Source organism: Lethenteron reissneri, chromosome 55 (assembly GCF_015708825.2).
Source record: "Lethenteron reissneri isolate LAM-NWPU_2019-01 chromosome 55, ASM1570882v1, whole genome shotgun sequence".
In the NCBI taxonomy this organism is placed as follows: Eukaryota; Metazoa; Chordata; class Hyperoartia; order Petromyzontiformes; family Petromyzontidae; genus Lethenteron; species Lethenteron reissneri.
Genome location: NC_083833.1, coordinates 7990482 through 8014817, shown reverse-complemented (window position 1 = coordinate 8014817; position 24336 = coordinate 7990482). Strand labels below are relative to the sequence as shown.

The 24336-nt window shown below is 55.0% G+C and overlaps 2 protein-coding genes and 1 long non-coding RNA gene across 3 annotated transcripts in view; 1 reads left to right on the top strand and 2 right to left on the bottom strand.

The window, feature by feature from the left end:
* LOC133356745 (uncharacterized protein C3orf20-like) lies at nucleotides 1-22676 on the top strand. The gene is made up of 16 exons (XM_061574400.1): nucleotides 1-76; nucleotides 736-795; nucleotides 1655-1744; nucleotides 2179-2275; nucleotides 2632-2967; nucleotides 4489-4641; nucleotides 5080-5203; nucleotides 6721-6816; nucleotides 9163-9295; nucleotides 10106-10421; nucleotides 13719-13823; nucleotides 14633-14849; nucleotides 15759-15875; nucleotides 17489-17631; nucleotides 18522-18788; nucleotides 22504-22676. The coding sequence occupies exons 3-15, from the start codon at nucleotides 1717-1719 to the stop codon at nucleotides 18745-18747; spliced, it is 2091 nt and encodes a 696-aa protein (XP_061430384.1). The 5' UTR covers nucleotides 1-76; nucleotides 736-795; nucleotides 1655-1716; the 3' UTR covers nucleotides 18748-18788; nucleotides 22504-22676.
* LOC133356746 (uncharacterized) lies at nucleotides 9290-14720 on the bottom strand. Its single transcript, XR_009756890.1, has 3 exons — nucleotides 14599-14720; nucleotides 10125-10252; nucleotides 9290-9792 (listed from the first exon to the last, which is right to left on the bottom strand). It is a non-coding gene; the product is annotated as an uncharacterized LOC133356746 (long non-coding RNA).
* The window catches only part of VEZT (vezatin, adherens junctions transmembrane protein), a 48551-nt gene continuing 45364 nt past the window's right edge, over nucleotides 21150-24336 (bottom strand). The window contains exon 13 of the mRNA XM_061574399.1: nucleotides 21150-23252. Within this exon, the coding sequence (XP_061430383.1) occupies nucleotides 22411-23252 (842 nt within the window). The 3' untranslated portion in view covers nucleotides 21150-22410. The remainder of the gene's footprint in view (nucleotides 23253-24336) is intronic.

Below are 24336 nucleotides of genomic sequence, written 5' to 3'. Positions count from 1 at the left end.
CGAAGGCGGCGGCGGCGCAGGCCTGAGACGGGGAACAGGCACCGGCCGGGGGTGGTGGCGCCGGGGCCACCACGAGGTACGGTGAGAGGCCCGGGGGTCGTACGTCATCGTCCGTTGTTGTTGTTGTTATCGTCCTCGTTGTTGTGGTTGTCACCGTTCTGTTTCACGTCGTCGTCGTCCTCGTCGCTATTGTCATCCTTGCCGATACAATCGTCGTCGCCATGGATGTCATTGACGTTGTTGCTGTCGTCATCATTAATATCGTCATTGTTGTAATAATTGCCGTCGTTATCGTTCCATCACCCACCCATCATCATCACGATCATCATTGTATCACCCACCCTGTCATCATCATACGTATTTCCATAAATGGGTCATCATCACCATCAATAATCATCATCATCATTCGATCACCCATTCCTCCCGTCATCCCAGCGAACTGCCATCGCCGCTACAGGCATCATTATCGCCATCAACACATCACGCTCCCATCGCCAGAATGGCATCACAATCCCATCAGTCGGTCGGTCTGCCGGTGGGTTCCTCGCGGGCGAGGCCCACGTGAAGCTGACCGGCGGCCCGTTCCCTCGCCGCCACCAGCAGCACCCTGCATCTCAACCCCTCCGCACCTCCAATCAGCGCGGTGCGAAAGAAGTTCGACTCGTGCACATGCACGGCTCCTCGTGACGCTCGTTTGCATTCACGGAGTTGCGCTCCCCCCCCTCCCCGCCGCAGGTGACAGGGCCAGGGCCAAGAAGACGGAGGCTTCCAACCCGAGCCCCCGCAGCGACGCAGGTGAGTTCCACGCTCGTCGCTCGTTAACGCCCGTCAGAGGCAGGAGCGACCCCAAGGACACACGGCTCTCGTCTGACCGCCCAGATTTTCGCGGCCTCTATTGCGATTCATAATTGTTTTTTTGAGTTTTAGGCCGCTCGGTCCCCCCGCCCGTAACGATCTGGTCGATATTCCGTCGCCCGCCAAAGCCAAACGAATTAACTTGGTCACACGGTGTGCAAGCGTTTTAACGACGCGCCAAATGTGTGTACGTTGAACTTTTTATCACCGTACGTAGCCAACTGCGCTAATCGGAGGTACGGGGGAAGGACAACAAACTAAACATTAAAAAGGTCCCGGAATGATCTGGTCACTTGGCTGTCGTAGGACCCTCCGGCATCTGACACAGCCGAAAGATTACATCATCACATAAACAAGATCCAGGAGGCCAAAATAACAAATCCGGTAAGTCGTGATAACGCCCGAGATGTCCCGAAGATGGCTCGAGGTGTTTCATGCCGTTGCTCCAGCTCACGCACCGCTGAGCTGAAGAACAATCCTCGAAACCACAGGGAGGGGATCCTAGATCCGGCGTTTCGCTTGAAACCACGTCGAGCCATCTTCAGGACATCTAGGGCGTTATCACGACTTACTGGATTCGTGACGACGATGTAATTGTTTGGCTGCATCAGACGGTGGAGGGTCTCGTGAAAGCGAAGCGGCCAGTTCATTCCGGGACCTTTTAATGTTTAGTTTGTTGTCCGCCCACCCCCCACCCACGCACCTCCGATTAGCGCGGTCCAACACACATGTACGCTACGGACGTACATACCTGCGGTTGCGTTGCCTTGTGCCGTTGCTCCCCCCCCCCTCCCACCAGGTGCACAGAGCCGTTCGTCGCCATCGCAGCCCGGGCTGCCTGCGTCGGTCCTCAGCTTCTCGATGTCGTCCCTCTCGCTGGCGATCCGCGGTAACGCCTCGCACATCGCCACCACCGACGGTGGCGCCGCTACGCACGTGGCTTTGGAACTTCTTTCGCGCTGCACGTAGCCAGCCGTGCCAATCGGAGATGCCGGGAGGGGGGTGGGGGCAAAAAACTAAACGCAAAAATGAGTTCTAAAAAAGTTAGTTCGTCTATCGAGATGATGATTTGAAAGCGCCGTAGATCCCAGCGGCTTTTCGAATATCGGAAGGGCGTTCCAGACGGACCGCAGAAGCGCACCTGAAAGTGCCGTCTGATGCAGTTGACCATCTTTGTTGTTGTGTGGGGGGCTACCCTGAGAGTGATATACCGCTAACGAGGGTCACGTTGGGTGGGCCACAGAGGGACATTTTGGTGGTGCAGGGCCCAGGCCTGATTCAGAGGGCAGCGTGCCTCCCCGTGTGGTCTGTGTGGGAGAGCAGGGCTACTGGACGAAGGGTTCGGAGGTCGCGACGCACAGGCATGGATGGAGCACTGCTCCTGGGCCGCACGCAGGCTGCAGGCCTCTCTCCGCGTCACGTAGGTGCCGCCAACTGACGCTCTAAAGCCGCATCTTGCACCCGAGCGATCGGTTGCGTGCAACTTGGTTGCACGCATGCAACTTGGTTGCACGCAGCTGAATCCCTGCCACCAGTTGCATGCGAGCAGTTGCTTTACAGGAGAGGTCCAGGCCTGCTTGGCGGATTCGTGGCGACGTTTTTCGCCGCCTGCCGCACATTCGGCAACTGCGGCCCATTCGTCTTGTCATCTCGTCGACGCGTGACCACCCCGCTCGCGCGCGGACAAAGCGGTCGCGGGCAAAGCGATGGAGCCGCGTGATTCTCACCCCCGTCGTCGCCGTTGTCCTCCTCCTCCTTCACCCCCCTCCCCCCCAGCGACGCGGAGAGCCACGCACGCGCCAGAGCCGGCGCGTCGCACCCCCTGATCCTGCGCCGCTACGGGGAAGGTGGCGGCGGCGTCGCCGGCGCCGACTCGGCCAAACCGGCCCACCTCCTCGCCGCCCCCCCACTCCCGGCGGCGGCAGCGGCGGGGCCGGCGGGGCCGGCGGGCTGCCGGGCGGCGAGGGGGCGGCCGGCGAGCGGACGCTCGGCGCTGTGTGCCGCCGTCGCGCGAGCCGAGGGGCTGCTCCTCACGGGGGGAGCGGCGGCAGGGGAGGCGGTCGGCGCACAGACGCTGCACTGCCAACTACCGGACGGAAGCGTCGTCGTCTAGTATCCTCCTCGTTGTGGTGGTGGTGGTGAAGTGGTGGCTATGGTGCGGTGATGATTATGGTGGTGGTGGTGATTATGGTGGTGGTGGTGATGATGATGTTGGGTTATGAAACTAAACTTATTTACCGGGTAAGGCCCGCTGAGTTATGCAGCTCTTTCACAGAAGCGACCTGGCCACACGTGACGCCACCTCAATGAAGTGGCTTATCACGTGGGAAATGTATAGCAGCCAATTGATCTAATCCAGAGTGTTGGCAGGAAAAATGACAAGAAGAGCCATTTGTTTTTCAAATTGTATGAAAAAAACCCCCAACAATATTTTAAGAGCCGCGATGCACCGTATGGTGAATACGAGACGGTGGGTCCTTGATAAACGACGTCACGAAGACAGCAGCCCTGAAAGAGCCGCGTGCGGCTCCGAAACCGCAGGTTGCCCACCCCCTGTTCTAAACACGTGGTGTTCATTCTAAATGTGGAAGGAAAAATCCACGTGATCACTGGGAGAACGTGCAAATTACACATATACAGCAGGCGTCAGGATCAGGATTGAACCCACGACCTCCTGCATACCGTAAGTGTGCCACCGCGGCGCACTTATGGTGAGATGTTAAGGGTGGTGGTGATGATGTGGTTATGGTGGGGTGTTGGTAGCGGTGATGGTGGCGATGATGATGTGGCGGTGGCGGTTACGATGGTGGGATGATAACGGTGGTGATGATGCGGTGATTACCACAGTGGTGATGATATCTGATGGATGATGAGGGTGCTGTCGAAGACAGTGATCCATAGATCGTGTAAATATATAAATTTGTCGTTAAACCCGCCACCACCCGACACAGCCAATTAGTAAGGGTTGTCACGTAAACAGAACATGCCAATTCGTTACTAGCACAGCTATCGTCATCACTAAGACAGTGAAGACGATAGCGAGGTGGTTGTCACGTTGGCTGCGATGGTGAGATGATCATACGGGTGGTGATGATTTTGATGAAGGATGTATTGACAATAATAATACGACGACGATGATGACCCCGCTGGTGATGGCTTAATGATATCTGGTAATGATTTACCGGCACGACATAATGACTACGGCGACGATCACGTGATGACTACGATCACACACGACGACTACAATCACGTGACGACTACAATCAAGTGATTACTACTATCACGTGACTACGATCACGTGACTACGATCACACGACGACTACGATCACGTGATGACTACAATCAAGTGACTACAATCACGTGACGACTACTATCACGTGATTACGATCACACGACGACTACGATTACGTGACGACTACTATCACGTGACTACGATCATGCGATGACTACGATCACGCGATGACTACGATCACGCAATGACTACGATCACGTGACGACTACAATCACGTGATGACTACGATCACGTGACGAGACACGAGCGACGTCGACGTCTCGTCGCCACGAGCGACTACTTCACCGCCCCGCAAACTCCTTGACGGCGGCCGCCAACGCGCCCCCCCCCCCCCCCCCCAGCTACCCGTCGGGCCGCGTGGCCGTGGTCCAGGTCCCCGCGGGGCCCCGCGGCGCCGGGGCCCACACGGTCGCCTTCGCGGACGACGAGCAGCGCCCCGCGCTCCTCGCCACCTTCACCCCCGACGGGCGGGGGTTCGTGTTCCACGCAGCCAGGTGACGCGGCGCGGGGGGCGTAGGGGGGGCAGGGGAGACCCCACGGGGATTATGGGGGGGGGCCCGCGTGGATAGAGGGGACCCCACGGTGATTACGGGGGGGAATTACGGGGGGGTCCCGCGGGGGGAGATAGAGGGGACATGGGGACACACGGGGATAGAGGGGACATGGGGACACACGGGGATAGAGGGGACACCGAGGCACAGCAAGACATTGAGACGCGGAGAGACAGGGACACCGGAACACAGGGGACAGATGGGAACACGAAGTCGTCAGAGCCACAGACTAATCCCCGCTCTGTCGCGTCTCCCACTCTCAGAGGTCAATCTCCCCTTGTGTCGACCCTCATCCGTGTGCCACCCTTCACCTGCCTGCCGCCCTCCACCCGACACCCACGTGCCACCACTCACTCTAACCCGTGTGCCTGCCCCCCTCAGCCCCCAGCGCATGGCCGTGATGATGAACGTCACTGGCGTGGCGCTGTGCGACGCCAAGGGCAGCCCCGTGAGCGCGTGGCGCTGGCCGCGGTCGGGGAGGGCCGAGCGACCCCTCACCGTCCCCGTGAGTGTCCGTGGGTGGGTCGCGTCGAACAAAGCCACGGCCACCGTATGTATGTTGTATGTATGTTGTATGTATGTTGTATGTATGTTGTATGTATGTTGAACTTCGTTCGCACCGTACGTGGCCAACCGTCTAATCGTAAGTGCGGGGGAAGGGCCACAAAACTAAACTACAAAAATCAGATTCTTGGGTCTTTCGGTAAAGTCACGTAGACAGGTTCAAAGCAAATAACAAAAATGACCAAAAACTACGACGTTTCGATCGCAACACAAGCGGTCATCTTCAGGAAAAGGGGGGGGGGTCCTAAAGAAATTAGTTTATCAACTAAATGCATAGCTGCCAGTGGCTTCCTAACATCGGAAGCGCGTTCTAGACGGCCGCAGAAGCGCATCAGATGCGGTCACCACCACCATCTTTGTTCGATGGTGAGCAGCTAAAATCCGCCGCTGCGAGGATGGCGGCCGTTGCGCGGTTGCCGCAATGCGGTGACTACACACGTCCAACCGCCCCCGCACCGAGCGTTTCACGGCCCGAATGTTCATGAAAGCTACTCGCAAAAATGGCCTCACCGGGTAAAGACACGGAGGCAACATCGCCCCCCACCACCACCACCCCTCCCCCCTACTGGCAGAACGACACGCGTTGAGACAGCTGCCCACTGGGGGTCCCCCCCCCTGGCTAGGCTGCGGCGGGGCGACTGAGCGGTGGAGACGGGACGCGGCGCGAGGCGCTCGGAGTTGCTGCACGTTCAGTGGCGCTTGCGCGAGCGCCACTGAACGCGCAAATCCTAATCTTGATTGGGCCCTTCTAGGTACCCACAGGGTGCGCGGCCACACGGTGTAATGCCGGTGAGCATCAGTGGCACTGCGCGCGTGCCCGTGTGTATGTGTGTGCATATGTGTGTGCGTATGTGTGTATGCATTGTGGGGAGCGGTAGTGTAGTGGTTAGCGTGCTGCGCTATGAACCCGGCGACCGGAGTTCGATTCCCGCTCACGGCCAACACCAGCGACGATTATCTGAACTGGTCCTGGGCCTCCCCTAGGTCGACTCAGCCTCAAATGAGTACCTGATGCGATGTGTAAACATCGTCACTAGGGAGACAAAGGCGGTCGGGCGTGGTGCTGGCCACCCACCCCCTTGTGTGCCGTGCCGGCCTTCATAGGTGCTTGCAAACAGCACTTGCCCCTACAGTCTGTTCAGGCTATACGGGGGATCTTTATGTGTGTGCGTGTGTGTGGGGGGCGGTGGCACAGCAGTTAGCGCTCTGCTGCACTACAAACCCGGTGACCCGAGTTCGATTCCTGCTCATGGCCAACACCGGTGACGATTATCTGAATCAGTCCTGGGCCTCCCCTAGGTCGACTCAGCCTCAAATGAGTACCTGCTGCGGTGTGTAAACATCGCCACTGGGGAGACAAAGGCGGCCGGGCGTGGTGTTGGCCACCCACCCCCTCGTGTGCCGTGCCGGCCTTCATAGGTGCTCGCTAACAGCACTTGCCCCGACGGTCTGTTGCAGGTTGGCGACTTCATGACGCTGCGCGTGATGGCGCGTCACGCGGTGACGCTGCTCTTCCGCTGTCAGCAGGAGTGCGTGCGCCTCTCCGTGTCGCCGGTGAGCGCGCACTCACCACGACCGCCGCCTCACCGCCACTCTCACCTCCTCACCACAACAACCGCCATTCGCCACTAAGTGGCGGTGATGTCACCACGGTGCTTGTGCCAGGCTATGTGCACGTTAAGGCCACGCGAAGTGTCGAACGCCCGCTGGCAGGAGGTCACGGGGCAGACCCAGGTGGTGCCACGGGTCGACTGACTGAGATGACTGGCCGATGCATTACCTGTACCCTCTACTGTGCCAACTCGCTGTGCTTTAGCCACCCGGTGCTCCGCTCGTTGTTGTGAGCATCGCTCCTCTGCCCTCCAGTATTGCTGGAGGGCGAATGCCTCCAACTGCTCAAAAGCATCCTCCACAGAGGCCGATCTTGACACCGCTGGTACCAGTCATCGGTAAGTCCACTCAGCTCTACATCCTCTTGTACCACATCGCTCCATCTCGTCTCTAGCCCATGCAGTGCTCGTTTAGCCCCCTCGATCTGGCCACACAAAAGCTGTCTAGGCATTCGGTGGCTGGGCATGCGGGCCACATGACCCAGCCAACGCAGCCTTGCCTGCTGGAGGAGCTCACCAATGGGACTTTGTCCAGATCTTTCAAGGATTTGTGAGATCCTCACACAATCCACATGGTTAAACCCAGGACGGATCGTAGGCAGGCCAGCCTAAATGTTTCTAACCGGCGAAGATGTTCCAATAGGGCAGTCCACGTTTTGCAAGCATAGAGAAGGGAGGGCATGACCATGGCCAAGAAGACCCGAAGCTTCATGTGGAGCGACAGACCAGGTAGCTTTCACACAGCTTTTACGGAGCTGATGAAAAGATATTGCCGCTCAACTGACTCGGAGTGAGACCTCGGCTGACAAACCGGAGCTGGTCCTGAGCACACTGCCCGCATGTGTAAAACTCTCGACTCTCTCCACAACTGCCCTATCACCAATAGGGAGGTGAGGGGGTGGAGTGTTTGATGGCACAACATACCCAGGCAGGTTCTTAGTTTTGGTGGGGCTGATGGAAAGGCCCCACCTCTGAGTGGCACGCTCCAGGTTCAGTAGCAGTGCCTCCAACTCCTCCTCTGAGTGAGCGGCAATCACCAGATCATCGGCATACATAACATGGTTGACCAATAGGGAGCCATCCCTGGACCGCACCTGGGCATCGATCAGCCTCCCATTGTATATAATACTGGTAGGAACCTATTGGTTACACCAGCCCACAGGGGATTATTGTGTCCGTCGTGCAGGGAGGGGATGGGTGGGGAGGGGAGGGGAGGGTGGGGAGGGACTGGGTGGGGAGGGTGGGGCTTGGTGGGGAGGGGAGGGTGGGGAGGGGCTGGTCACCTCGTGGTGCCCTTATAAAACTCAACGTTTAACCTACTCACGCCGGCTTGTGCCCGCCCTCACAGTCGGTCATATTTGCGTAATACACCACGCCGCCGTTGACCCTGGCCATTGACCGAGCAACCCAACGTTTCTACCAGCTCCCTCCGCAGGAATGTGTTAATAGGCTTTACACAAGGAATTGTGTCTGTTCACGACAAGTATGTGTGGTTAATGCAGACATGATTCCTTGCAGAAGGTTTCTGCTTGGTGATTTAACATCTTAAGACAACTGTTTATAAATACTTGCAAGGGAGGTCCCATGATGAAGCCTCCCGTTGTATCTGTACCAGATGGAAATTCCTCCGGTACGGCCATCGAAGGCTTCACGAACCACGCGGTCGAAAAAGATGTAAAATAATGCGGGAGCCAGAGGACATCCCTGTCGCGCCCCAAGGTGAACAGGGAATGGCTCCGACTCCCGGCCATGGCACAAATACCTTGTCGGTGCTGCCGGACAGTAACGCTGCGGTGTCTGTGAGCAATGCCATGGAGGGGAGGCGAATTCCAAAATCGGCTCTTCCCCTCAAGGCATTTGTTGCCACCACAGCGGCCAAACGGGGACTCTGGACGGATGTGAGGGGCTGGTAACCCCTCTCCCTTCAATTAATTACCACAAACCCACGGAAAACCTCACCACCACACTCAGTGCCTCACCACCACACTCAGTACCTCACCACCACACTCACTGCCTCACCACTACACACACTGCTTCACCACCACACTCAGCACCTCACCATCACACTCACTGCCTGACCACTACACACACCGCTTCACCACCACACTCAGCACCTCACCACCACACTCACTGCCTGACCACTACACACACTGCCTCACCACTACACTCAGTGCCTCACCACCACACTCACCACCACACTCACCACCCCACTCACCGCCTCACCACCCCACGGTGATGGCGATGATGCAGTGCGTGTGAATTCCTCTTCCCCCCCCCCCCCCCCCCCCAGTTTTCCATGGCCGCTCTCGACTCCCCCCGTGCCGAACTTCACATACCGAGGGGTCAGCCTGAGGTCAAGAGGTTCCGCCAGCGAATCCGCAGCATTCTGGCAGCGTGGATGGAGCATTACCGCCACGCCGTCGGTACCGCGCACGCACAACAGAGATAAAGATCCCCTGTGTAGCCTTAACAGACTCTTAGGGCAAGTGCTGTTAGCGAGTGGCAGCACCTGTGAAGGCCGGCACGGTACACGAGGGGGGTCGCGTGGCCGGCACCACGCCCGGACGCCTTTGTCTCCCCGAGTGGCGATGTTTACACACCGCACAGGGTAATAATTTGAGGCTGAGTCGACCTACCAACAATACCAACGCCTGCCATTCGCCACTAAGTGACGGTGACGTCACCACGGCGCCCGTGCCAGGCCAGGTGCACTTTGACCGACCACCACCCGACCGCACGCACGCACGCACGCTCCACTGCCACAGTCTCCAACACGGGGAACGGAACGCTTTCACTAAAAGGGAATCGCTTCCGAAGAAAGAAATAAGTATAACCCGTAAAAACTAAGTTTTTCACTATAAATCCTTTATATACGTGGCGGCTAGAGTCCTCTCGTCCTCTGGCTTGAGATGGCTGCCACCTATGGGTCAGATGATTGCATGCACCATTAAGAAATTGGTAATTAAATATAATATTTTTGTCCTAAAAAGTGTAAAATTTAGGAAAAAATGTTTCACTAACATTAATTGTCACGCACAACGAGTCTGTGTGGAAAATGTCAGCTCGATTGGATCACGGGAAGTGGGTTAAAAAACGACCGAAAGATTTGCACGGTCCTAAGCAAGCAAGCGAACTTAATGTAAAGAATTTAAAAAACCGCGCGTACGTGTGGGTGGACGGCGTCGCGCAATCCGTGATGTTTCCTTTCCGCTGTTTTTGTTTCCGCCTCCCAGGGGTGAGTGCCGGACTTACCGGACGTCCCCGCGAGTCCACACACCGCTTACAGGTGCCAGCGCCGCAACCGCCGCCGCCGCCACCACCGGCACAGCCGGCACCGTCGCTACCGGCGCCTGCCCGTGCCGGCCCGGCTCCTCGCGGCGCTGCAACCGCAAATCGTGGCGGAGAGGGAGAGAAAGGAGGAGCTGAGGTGGCGGTGGCGGCGGCGTCGGCGGCGTCGGCGCTGTCACGGGAGGACCGCGGTCGCCAGGGTCGCGACGACGCCACGGAGCTGTTCCTCCTCTCACGACGGTCGCGCGCATCGCCCGCCCGGTCAGAACGCCTCTCGGAGTCCGAGTCGGAGAGCGTCCACTTTCTTTTTGATTGACCAGGCGGGAACTGTGAAGAGATCGGGAGAGAGAGGGGTTTGACATCGGCGAGAGCGGACTTGGCTCACACAAATGTAGAGAGATCAGGAGAGAGAGGGGTTTGACATCGGCGAGAGCGGACTTGGCTCACACAAATGTAGAGAGATCAGGAGAGAGAGGGGTTTGACATCGGCAAGAGCGGACTTGGCTCACACAAATGTAGAGAGATCAGGAGAGAGAGGGGTTTGACATCGGCGAGAGCGGACTTGGCTCACACAAATGTAGAGAGATCAGGAGAGAGAGGGGTTTGACATCGGCAAGAGCGGACTTGGCTCACACAAATGTAGAGAGATCAGGAGAGAGAGGGGTTTGACATCGGCGAGAGCGGACTAGGCTCATACAAATGTAGAGAGATCAGGAGAGAGAGGGGTTTGACATCGGCGAGAGCGGACTTGGCTCACACAAATGTAGAGAGATCAGGAGAGAGAGGGGTTTGACATCGGCGAGAGCGGACTTGGCTCACACAAATGTAGAGAGATCAGGAGAGAGAGGGGTTTGACATCGGCAAGAGCGGACTTGGCTCACACAAATGTAGAGAGATCAGGAGAGAGAGGGGTTTGACATCGGCAAGAGCGGACTCGGCTCACACAAATGTAGAGAGATCAGGAGAGAGAGGGGTATGACATCGGCGAGAGCGGACTTGGCTCACACAAATGTAGAGAGATCAGGAGAGAGAGGGGTTTGACATCGGCAAGAGCGGACTCGGCTCACACAAATGTAGAGAGATCAGGAGAGATCAGGAGAGAGAGGGGTTTGACATCGGCAAGAGCGGACTCGGCTCACACAAATGTAGAGAGATCAGGAGAGATCAGGAGAGAGAGGGGTATGACATCGGCAAGAGCGAACTTGGCTCACACAAATGTAGAGAGATCAGGAGAGATCAGGAGAGAGAGGGGTATGACATCGGCAAGAGCGAACTTGGCTCACACAAATGTGGAGAGATCAGGAGAGAGAGGGGTTTGACATCGGCGAGAGCGGACTTGGCACACACAAATGACAAAGGCAAAAGATCGCGGAAGCAGAGCGGGCGGCGACGAAGCAAACGGAGATCGGCGCAAAAAAACAAACGGCTTTACAGAAGCACCTGAAACTCGTGACACGCGCACACACACACACACATAAACCGATGAAACAATTATAATGATGTTCCCGTTACAAAAGTTGGCTCGGTCCGGTCTTTGGGTCCCTTCTCTTTCCACCAGCGTGGTGAAGTATGGTCAAACGCCCCCCCCCCCCCCCCGCGGCGGAGAGGGGGAGGGGGGGCTTGAGGCCTTCACCCGGCAGTGGATTGGCAAAGGGATGTGTTTATTGTCGCACGCGATGGGCTCAAATGTCCGCCGCGCTGGAGGCCGCTACATTCACCAAGCACGGTGTTAATAAAATATCCATCTCTTATTTTATAAATATATAATAGTACATAAATTATTTTAATAGAATCACCACCTTCCATCGTGACAAGCCGTTGGTTTGTAAAGGGAGCAGGGGGGGGTTGGCTGGATTGTTATACCCCTACGAATTATCCTCAGAAATATACAGCATCGCATTTGATACGTAGCAATCGCCCTATTTACGTCGGAGACGCGCTTGCCGAAAAGTGCGAACAACGAGTATCGGAACGACGTCAGTCGAAGCGATGGACACGGTAGTCGTAGTGGTGGTGGGCGGTGGTGGGCGGTGGTGGTGGTGGGTGGTGGTGGGCGGTGGTGGTGGTGGGTGGTGGTGGATGGTGGTGGGCGGTGGTGGGCGGTGGTGGTGGTGGGTGGTGGTGGGCGGTGGTGGGCGGTGGTGGGCGGTGGTGGGCGGTGGGTGGTGGTGGGCGGTGGTGGGCGGTGGTGGTGGTGGGTGGTGGTGGGTGGTGGTGGGCGGTGGTGGGCGGTGGTGGGCGGTGGTGGTGGTGGGTGGTGGTGGGTGGTGGTGGGCGGTGGTGGGCGGTGGTGGTGGGTGGTGGTGGTGGTGGCGAAGGCCGAGAGGCGACGGATCACGAGTGACAGGACGGACAACGATGACGCCAGCTGACGTGACAGTGTGTGGGGGTTGAGGCGGGTGGCGGGGGGGACGTACATCGGGGTACGACTAAACTGTGTTTTTATCTTGACTTAAAGCTTCCGTGACTGCAGGAAATCATCTTCTTGGCTCTTTCGGTAAAGTCACGTAGATAGGTTCAAAGCTATGTACGTGACTTTAGCGAAAGACCCAAGAATATGAGTTTTGATTTTAATGAGACCTCCATTGCCAGCATCAAAATATACGAAAAGGTTTTACCCTTTCTGGCAATAAAACATATACTTGTGCATTAACCACAAGTATGTGTGGTTAATGCAGACTTGATTCCTTGCAAAAGATTTCTGTTTGGTGTTGTAACATCTGAACACAGAAATGATAAAACCTGGCGTCATCTGGTCCAACACCATGTGAGACTAGGCTCTAAAGAAAGCTGTCTCGGGTGTGGATCAATCAATTTCAAGGACAGTGCATACATTATCAGAGTTGTGTTTTTTGTTTGCATTCCGACTGCAGGTATTGTGGTCAATGCAAACATGACTCCTTGTAAAAAATGTGTCAGTTTTGTTGCCAGATAAAAGGGTAAAACAAGTAAACCCGTAAAAACTAAGTTTTTCACTATAAATCCTTTATATGCGTGGCATCGGGGCGGCTAGAGTCCTCTCGTCCTCTGGCTTGAGGTGGCTGCCACCTATGGGTCAGATGATTGTCTGGCAGCATGAAACAATTGGTAATTAAATGTTTTTTTTCCCTAAACAGTGTAAAATTTTGGAAAAAAAATTTTGGGTTAAAAAACGACCGAAAGATTTGCACGGTCCTAAGCAAGCAAGCGAACTTAATATAAAGGATTTAAAAACAATTATCTTATTAGGATAAAACCTATTTTTATATTTTTTATTTTACCAGGTAAGGCCCCACTGAGCTACGTAACTCTTATTCAGAAGCGACCCTGGCCATCACAAATAATAGCTCAACGCGTGGAAATTTACAGCAGCCGAATGCTCTAAACGCGTGATGTTGATTCTAAACGTGGAGTGAAAAACCGGAGAGACCCGGAGAAAAATCCACGGGAAAAGAGGGCACGCAAACTCCAAATATACAGCAGCAGGCGTCGTCAGGGTCGGGATCAAATCCACAACCTCCTGTGTGCCGGGCGAGGTCATGAACATCTTGCCACTGCGACGCCCCTGTATTTACCCAGGACGCTGCCGGGTATTGAGAGTGGCCACGTGGAGCTGGCGTGCCCCGTGTCTCTGCGCGCGGCGCTGGGAGGCCGTGCGCCAGCGAGGCCGTCAGCGGGACAAAGGTGACTGCCGATAACGCCGCTGGCTCCCGTCGGACGGCGACTTCCCCCGGACTTTGAGCAGTCCTCCTCCTTCACCTCCCTCTCTCAAAGCCTCACTTCCTCTTCTCTGTCGCCCATTCCCTCCCCTCCCCTCGCCCCTCCGCTCCTTCCCGTCCCTCCCCTATAGCCCTTCCGTGACCCCCACAAACCCTCTGTTACGGTAGGTAGCCAACCGCGCTAATCGGAGGTGCAGGGGAAGGACAACAAACTAAACACAAAAATCACTCAATATATATAAAGCGCCTTGAACCGAGCTGCTCTATGTAAATATACAATAAAACGAGACAGGCGCAAATGCACGGCGCCAACTCCAGTTGACGAAGCTCCCAGCGTGAAGCGAGAAGTGGCCGCTGACTGAATGACTCACCGATTGAGCCGAGGGATCAAACGGCAACATTGACCGGTTGGCCACCCATCTGACGACACGCGGCAGACCGACTAACCAGGTGACTCAACCACCTGACCAGTAGACCACTCGGACTATTCATCAACTGCCCTGCATCTCAACTGATCAACAGACCAACTATCCACGTGGCGTTCTCCTCAACCGGTTGACCCACTGACCAAACGACTAACCATTCATTTGACCAACAAACCGATTGACCAGCTGAGCAAATGTCCTACTGCCCAGCCAACTAGCTGACCAGCTGACTGACCTTTGACCCAATAGCCCGACTCTGACCCAACTTCCCGACCAACCGTCCGACCAACCGTTTACCCGACCCTTGACCTTTACCGGCGCGCATCCCCGGCGCCCGTGCGTGCGGCAGGTGCCGGTGCAGCGCGCGCCGCGTGCCGAACGTCACCGACGTGGAGGTGGACGCCCTGCTCCGGGCCGCCCCCCGCGGAGGCCCCCGGCAGCAGCTCCAGGTGGTCGTGGTCGTCGTCGTCGACTCGGCCGCCGGACGGCCGCACCACCCCTGCCTCCGGATGGTGGAGTCCCTGTACGAGGAGAAGAACCGCAACCGGACCGCGCCATGCATCCAGGTTTGTTGGGAAGAGGGGGGACGTTGAGTTGTGCCGCGGCGATTCGTGGGAGCTGGAAAAAGTCCGGAGCGCCGTCGTGGGAATTGTTTTGGCCACGCTCCACTGATCTCACCGTACTTTGTCCACTTTGTACGAAACAGTCATGTAACACCTGTTCTTCAGATCGTAGCGATGTGGCGCACAACAATTACAGGATCGTTATGGATAGACGCACCTTGTACTCCAGTGGTGTAGTGCCTTACGCCGATGAGCCAGACTCCAAGGCAGCCTAGCGGCATTCCGGCAATGATCCGAGCGAGAAACTGAACCCCGGTTTCCGTACCCTCCGATCGGCACGGTTGGCTACGTACGGCGCGAAAGAAGTTCAACGTACAGCACACGCAGTACAGTGGATGTGGAGGCGGCTGGGTAGCTCGGAGATCAGAGAACTGAGCCGGCACCACGGAGAGCCTGGAGCTCGAATCTGGTTTCAGCAGCCCGTGGCTACTGCCACTGTATGTACTGCGTGTGAACTGTGTGTATGTACTGCGTGTGTACTGCGTGTGTGCTGTGTGTATGTATTGTGTATGTACTGTGTGCATGTACTGCGTGTGTTTACTACGTGTGTACTGCGTGTGTGCTGCGTGTGTGTACTGTGTGTACTGCGTGTGTATACTGTGTGTGTACTGTGTGTGTGCTGCGTGTGTGCTGCGTGTGTGTACTGCGTGTGCACTGCGTGTGTTTACTGTGTGTGTACTGCGCGTGTGTACTGTGTGTACTGCGTGTGTGTACTGTGTGTACTGTGTGTGTGTGCTGCGTGTGCACTGTGTGTGTGTACTGTGTGTACTGTGTGTGCTGCGTGTGCACTGCGTGTATGTACTGCGTGTACTTTGTGTGTGTGCTGCGTGTGTACTGCGTGTGCCCCGGCAGGGCCGTGGGGACTCGTTCCGGCTGCTGCACTACGACCTGTCGCTCACCGCGCTTCTCCCGGGGCCCGCGGCTCCACTGCTGGCGAGACGGCACGCGGTGCGGCCCGGCATGTTCCTGGTACAAAGACAAAGATCCCCCCCCGACCCCCCCCTAGACCCAATGGGTGTGGTTACAACCACGCCCGGCCGCCTTTGTCTCCCCAGCGGCGATGTTCACGCACCGCACCGGCGCTGACAATCGTCGCCGGCGTGGGGGGCCACGGGCGGGAATCGAACTCGGGCAACACTCTCTGCGTGCGCATACAGACACACGCATGCACCACATTCACAACAGCGCTATTTTGCAAAACAGGCGAAGCAATGAGCGACTGTGCATCGTACGGCATAGAACCGCTGTGCGCGTTGAAAGCCGATTCAAGTCAGGATTGAGATCTCCGTGTATGCGCACGTGCACGCACACGTGTCCCACGTGACGCAGAGAGCGTCACGTGGGGGACGTGTTTAACAATCATCAGGCGCGTGCAGCGGCGTGGAACGAGTTGATTCGCATTTGAGTGGAAAGCTGTCCACTAGCTGACCTCGTCAAGGAGCATAAACCATCACGCGAACTCGGGTCATCCTCGCAGCGGCTTTGGGCTGGCCATTAAACAAAGACGGTCACTGCATCGCGCGGCACTTTCAGATGCGCGTCTGCGTCCGTCTGGAACGCTCTTCCTTCCGATATCAGGAAGCCGCTGGGAGCTACGCACTTTTAAATCTGAAGCTTTCGTGACTGCAGGAATTACTCTTTGGTTCTTTCGGTAAAGCAACGTAGAAAGAAAATACATTAAATAGAGTACGACGTTTAATAGGGCCATTCGATCTTCTTTCCCTCGGTCGCTTCGGGGTGGATTCATTGACATGCTAATTTCTCTGCTCCAGAAGCTGCCCCAGCAGACCCACCTCTCTCTCTCTCTCTGCCCCCCCCCCCCCTCTCTCTATTTAAGGCCTCGGCACAGAGGCATTGGGTCTCTGTGTATCTATGTTGTGCGTCTCTCTGTGTCTGTGTTCTCTCTCTGCTTGTGTGTCTGTCTGTGCGTCTCCGTGTCTGTGTTTTTTCTCTCTCTCAAATGTAGTTCTACCTGATGACGGTTGCTTGTGTTGCAATAGAAACGTCATACTTTATTACTTTATTTATTCTCTCTACGCGACTTTACCGAAAGAACCAAAGAGTGGTTCCCGAGTTGTTTTTTTTGACCGAATTCGAAAAAAATGCCTCATTATTATTTTGGTTTACCGACCCCCTGCGGTATAGCCAGTCGTCCCAGTGCCAGTCGAGAAAGCCTCTACACACCGTTGGGAGTACGGATGCACACGGGGGGAGGCATATGAAGCCAAACATATTCTTAGGTTTTTTCGGTAAAATCACGTAGGTAAAAAATTAAAATTACTTGATACAGCTGTCGTGCTGTGACGGTTCCACCTGAAGACGGAAGCTTGTGTTGCCTCCGAAACGTCGTGATTTTTATTTTATTTTTATTTGTTATTTTGCTTTTATTAATTTAAATTTTTAACCTACATGACTTTACCGAAAAAACCTAAGAATATGAATCCTTGCAGTCACGAAAGCTTCAAATCTAGAACGAAGCCAAACGTTGCCAAAATCGGCGGCGCGAGCACCGTTAGCTACACTCGGGCCACGGCGCGCGCCACCGACTCTTCTCTCCGCGCCGTTCGTGACGACGCGAGCAGATGTACGCGGCCGGGCGCCTGCTGTTCGCCGACCTCCTGCTGGACGGCTACGGCCTGACCCGGCACGACCTACGGCGCCAGATCGCTCGCTCCCGCGGAGACTTCCTCTTGGGCCGCTTCCTCCCCCGCGACTTCCAATTCAGGTGCGGCTCCGACCGAGGCGAGCAGGGGGCCCGCGCCAACTCTGCCGTGGGGACGCCAGCGAGCGATCAAAGCCGCCCCCCTTGGGTTTTGCTGGGCACTGAATGGATTTTGACTCGGTGGTGTTCCTGTGAAACGTTGCGAGATTTGTAAGAAATTCTAGGAATAATTTAGAGGCCGAAAGGGCTGAACTTTGGCATTCTACTATTATTGCAGGATGCTGTTTATGTACCGTCACAAAGGATATCGAGACTTACGCTCATTTAAAAATAAAACCCAAAATTGCTTGACCCAAGTGGAGCTATGGGCAGACTGTGAATTTTTCCATAGGAATGTGGAATTTCCACCACTGGCTCAGTTCCGGCAACCGAGTTCCACCAAGCGCTCGCCTGAGCACCGCGACACAAGCACGCGATCCATAAATAAACGGAGCCGCTGCCGAGGTGCAGACGGTGAAGAACCCGGATCAAACCGCCATGAAACTACACGACGCACACTCTCTCCAGTGCGGATGAAGCTAGTGCAGGGCATGTAGCATATGTTATAAAGGGGCCCTAAATAAAAAAAACGCGTAAATATTAAAACACACATTTTTGACTTGCATAGTAAAGTAATTGTATTTTTAATTTGCTATACAGCCAGCTAATACGACAAATCGATAATCTTAAACACCCAGTCGTTCATAAAAGTTGAAGGCGGTATAGTACTATAGTAATAGAGCAAGTGCAGAATCACTGAACCGGAATTGATAGCTTGACGGCATTTAGCGCGGGGCCCTTGAAAATGCGGGGCCCTTGAAAGTGCGGGGCCCGTAGCTACTACACGTGTAGCTACTTGTGCTACTGGGATAATCCGGCACTGACTCTCTCTCTGCCCCCTGTGCCGCTCACAGCCCCAGGCCGGGCCCCGGCACCTCGAGTTCTCGTGTCGGTGGCATCGGTGCGAGCGGTGCGGACGATGGCTCAAGCGCCTCCGAGGCGTCCGAGCAGAGAGGGTGGCGCACGGAGCGTGGCGAGCTGGCACCGCCACGACCCTTCACCGGCGGCGCCGGCACCGCCGCACCGGTGGTGTCTGGCACCGTGAGACAGTCGGACAGACCGAGGCTGCTGGGCGTGTGACGAAGCTCGGAGACGTTGCCCGGAGACACCGACAACTGCCGGTGAGCGGGACGGTGACATCCAACCCGCGGTGTTGTTAGGGAGCCGTCGTGCCAAGGACGACGACGACGACGCGGGAATTCGTAAGGCTCATTACCAGAGTGTGATCTCGGCCAGCTGGTTTGTACTCGTGTACGTTGAGCTTCTGTCGCAACGTACGTAGCCAACCGCGCGAATCGGAGGTGTCGGTTCGGGATTGTCCCCCCGTTGTCCGAGGGTTAACACGTCGGGATTTCTCCGTGCGGTGCATGCCTGGCTTGTTGTTACACGGCGGACAAAAGCGGTTCACGAAGGAGCCTGCTGAAGGGACTTTCGGGAGCGGTTCGATAAGTTCGTTTTTCAGGGATATTACTCCGACACGGGGTGGTGGCGAGGATGTTCGAATGAAAGTGCTAAAAATGTGGCTTTTTTTAAGAGAGTGATTTAGGGGTGAGAGCGCCGAGTTAGTGACGCAGTGATTATGGGTTCAGAATGGGGCTTTGGTAGCCTGGGTTTGCAAGTTTAGTGGCTTCGTGGCCTCAGCCTGGTCACCGATGACTTGCATAGAGATCCATTCACATAGAGAGCCATCTACTCCCATCGACTAAGTTATGATTAAACTAAATTCTCAAGTCTAGTGAGTGGAAGGGCCTCCGCCCATTCACCAATGACTGCACAAACAGAGTCAACACAATTAAATTGGTCTGTCATTTAAATTTGGCGAAACACCAGCTCTGAGAATTAAGGAAAATCAGTCTGACTGCCACGTGATGAACCATGAGCATCTGTAGCAGGGCAGGTGGGAAGGAAAGTGGCAGCACTCCTTCGTGATGAATAAATAAGGTGACTTTGAAGGGGATCTCAGACGTAGTTCTGTGATATCTGCTTCCGTGGGCTGTTCTTTAAGAGGGGCTGAAGCAGTGCCCTATGAGAGTTCCGGACGGACACCGTCTCGTGGCGTAACGCCAACTAGCAGCAACTGGAGCGAAATCGGAGACGGATCATTCCAAACGAGACTGAGGCCCACTGGATCACATGGCACAGCCGCGTGACGTTCATCAGTGTGAAGTTGGTGGCAAAGGAGTTTCTACTTTAGGTGGATAACGCCAAATGACGTGAGCACGGCGCACTTAGGTGCTGTGGCGTGAACCATCGCAGTCGGCCGATAAGAGGTTCCGTTGAAGAAGCTCACGGCGCGGGTCGCACGCGAAATAATCTCACTTGCGTTCAAATCAAGACGGTACGCGCCAGGCGAAGAGCTCGACGTTAGTTCGATAGAAATAAGAAACGCTTTGAAATCTTGACTTAAAGCTTTCGTGACTGCAGGAATTCCTATTCTTAGGTCTTTCGGTAAAGTCACGTAGATAGGTTCAAAGAAAATTATGAAAAAATAACAGAAAACTACGACGTTTCGACCGCAAAGCAAGCGGTCGTCTTCAGGAAAAGGCTTTCTGTTATTTTTTATTATTTTCTTTGAACCTGTCTACGTGACTTTACCGAAAGACCCAAGAAGAAGAAACGCTTTTATTGAGATTGCGGAAAAACCGTGCGTGCGCGCGCGCGAGTTTCGTTAGCGACGCCATTGCTGCCACGTGGGGTTCAGCGCGCAAACGACCGGGTGAGGCCCCCCACTCGCGCTCTTCAAAAACGCGAGACGCCATAAAAGCTTCACGACAGCGGGCCCAGCTTGCCCTTCGGAGAGCCTCGTCATTGTTGTAGTCGTCGCGGCAGTGAGGAATTTCCCACCAGCGGCTTTGGAGAGTCGGGTGCAGCAACACGAGCATTCAACAACATGAGCATTCAATAACACTGGCAATCGTTATTACGACAAGCCCACGCTAGCTTCATTGGGACACGATACAATCCACAACGCAAACTTCCGTCAATCTTCCTTCATACACTTAATCTGCTCCCCCCCCCCCCCCCCCCCCCAAGTAGGTATGTAAAACTAAACTAAACTATTTTTATATTATAATTGGTTCTTTACCCTTCTATCTGGCAACAAAACTGACACCTTTTTGCAAGGAGTCATGTTTGCATAGACCGCAATACCTGCAGTCATAATACAAACAAAAGAACATAACTCTGATAATGTGCACTGTCCTTGAAGTTGATTGGTCCACACCCGAGACAGCTTTCCTTCGAGCCTAGTCTCACATGGGTTGGACCAGAAGACGCCAAAAGGCGCACAACTCAAAGACAATGCACCATCAGAGTATGAGAGCTCGGGGCAAGCATCTACACTATGGGGACCTCATTTGCCAGTAAAAATATGATAATTGGTTCTTTACCCTTCTATCTGGCAACAAAACTGACACCTTTTTGCAAGGAGTCATGTTTGTTGCCAGATAGAAGGGTAAAGAACCAATTATCATATTTTTACTGGCAAATGAGGTCCCCATAGTGTATTTTTATATTACCAGGTAAGGCCCCACTGAGCTACGTAGTTCTTTTTCAGAAGCAACCTATCACAAATGATAGCTCAACGTCATGGTACTCGAATTGTAAATGTTGTAGCGGGTTTACTACACTACACTGTACACTACACTGTACACTACACTGTACACTACTACACACTACACTATACACTACACTGTACACTACACTGTACACTACACTACTATACACTACACTACTATACACTACACTATACACTACACTACTATACACTACACACTACACTACTATACACTACACTATACACTACTATACACTACACTATACACTACACTATACACTACCCTATACACTACACTACTATACACTACACTATACACTACCCTATACACTACACTACTATACACTACTATACACTACACTATACACTACACTATACACTACACTACTACACATTACACTACTACACACTACACTACTATACACTACACTATACACTACTACACTATACACTACACTATACACTACACTATACACTACACTATAAATGTAAATGTTGTAGCAGGTTTACTCTCCAACGCACAACCGGTGTGCTGAACGGGTAACAAATTGGCACGTTTTGTTGACGTGACTTACCTTACTGACTGTGGCGGCTTTAACGACATCTATATTTACGCGATCTAACCCAAAAACCTCTATTATGGATCACGGGCATCAAAGGTACAAGTCTTTTACATAACCTGAACCTTTTAAGATTTGTTTTTAAATGCCTAGTTTATAAGTGAAGGTGAGGAGTGTATGCAGTCCTGCCAGTGTTGAATTTTGAATTGTCCAAACCAGCGGTCACTTCAAGAGTGGGGGGACCGTAGCCCCAGTGACACGTGTCCGTCTGTGGCCTTGTCTTATCTGCCTCGCCTGGTACGCAGGTGGTCGTGGGTTCTATCCCGGACCCTGACGATGCCTCTTGGTGTATATTTGGAGTCCGCGTGCTCTGTCTCTCCACGTTTAGAATCGACGTCACGTGGCGTTTAGACAATGATACAAGCCGCATCGATGTTGAGCTATCATCACGTGTGTCCAGGTGGCCTCTGAAAAAAGAGCCAATAGCTTAGCGGGCTTTTTCTGGAAAATAACAAAATATTTAAAGTTTAGTTCCAAAGGCAAATTCCTGGAGGTGATTTATTCGTAAACGTTAAGACACAATCGCCACTTCACAGCAACACAACCACCTCACACTTCGTGTCATCCTCACTCTTGAGATTCGCGATCATCATCGGCGTCGTCGTCGTCATCGTCGTCGTCGTCATCATCACCGTCGTCACCAAAGGTCTGCTCCTGCAGGGACAGGAGCCCTCGCGAGAGGGTAGCCGCTTGCGTCGCCACCATCGACGTCAGGTGGACGGAGCGTGGGTCCCTGGTGGCGCCGTGCCAGCCGCTGAGCTGTGCCGCTGCCAGCCTCTCGCGCAGCGAGGCTGGCGGGGGGCCGTGGGGGGCGCCACGCCCGCCGGCGTCATCGCCGTCACTTCCCGCGGTCTCCCCCCCTTCTCCTTCAACGCCAGCAGCGCGGTCTCCATTGGATTCGTCAGCGTCATTGTCGTAATCGCGACTAGCAGAAGTGTTTCCGTTGGCATCATCGTCGTCGCCATCATCACCACCACCACTACCACCAGCTTCTGTCTTGGCATCATCAACATCGCTGCCAGCCGCAAACTCCCTCTTAGTTTCACTGCTGCTAGGAGTTGACTCTCTTTCAGCTTCGTCATCATCATCACAACCGCCAGTCGAATATATGTTCGCTTCGCTAGCACCAGCAGCAGATGAAGTTGCTTCATCGCCACTGGCAGCAGAGGCAGCAGCAGCGTCCCATACGCCGATAGCCCTTGCACCACCGTCGTCTTCGCAATTGCCGCCCAAGTCGTCTCGGGAGGAAGTTACCCCGTTTCTGCTCTCCCCGTCGCCGCCATCTCCTCCTCCGTCGTCACCGTCGTCGTCACGGCTGTGATCGTCGACGGCGGGGCTCCTGGCAGCCGTCTCCGTCGGGGTCTCCGCCGAGCTCGAGGGCCGCGCTTGCAGCGACGTTTCCCGCGGCGCTAGAAGGGGAAAAAAATAAATACAAGTGGAAAGAAGCCGTTTGCCTTGCGTGTTTTTTGTCACGTCACATGGCTGGGTTGTTCTTGCCACCACCATCTCTCACGGTCTTACTCCGTCTCGCTCCTGCGTCGCTCGACAGGGTTGAGCCTAAGCGAGCATTCGGGTGAGACACGACGACGAGGCGGGAGGGAACGGCAGCTGTTGGTAGGCTTGGGCTGCGAGGTTGCCAGGTGAAGGCAGTACAGTTAATGCGATTCCTGAACCCATCTGTGCGGGACTTTGTTATCCCCGCATCGTATGGTTATGTTTTTTTCAACAGTTCCCCCTCCCACATTCCCGATCGTTCATGGAAACGGCCAAAACATCGCAACGCGGCAACCCTCCCGCCCTGCGCGGGACTCGTGGAATCTGAATCCGCAAACTCGCTTGCTGTACTGCCATCTCCTGGCCACCCACGTGCGTCCCGGCGGGTTTGAGACTTTCACACATCTCGACGTCATCCACCAACCCTCGCCTCCATATGGGCGTGCGCCACCACCGCCGCCGCCATCACCACTGCCACCACCACCGCTGCAATCACCACCACTGCCGCTACCACCACCACCACCGCTGCCATCACCACCACTGCCGCTACCACCACTACCACTGCTGCCATCACCACCACTGCCGCTACCACCACCACCACCGCTGCCATCACCACCACTGCCGCTACCACCACCACCACCGCTGCCATCACCACCACTGCCGCTACCACCACCACCACTGCTGCCATCACCACCACTGCCGCTACCACCACTACCACCACCACCGCTGCCATCACCACCACTGCCGCTACCACCACTACCACTGCTGCCATCACCACCACTGCCGCTACCACCACTACCACCACCACCGCTGCCATCACCACCACTGCCGCTACCACCACCACCACTGCTGCCATCACCACCACTGCCGCTACCACCACTACCGCCACTACCGCTGCCACCACCACCACTGCCGCTACCACCACTACCACCACTGCCACCACCACCGCAACGACCACCACCGCCGCCCGCTCTTCATATAACAAACTGCATTCACAAT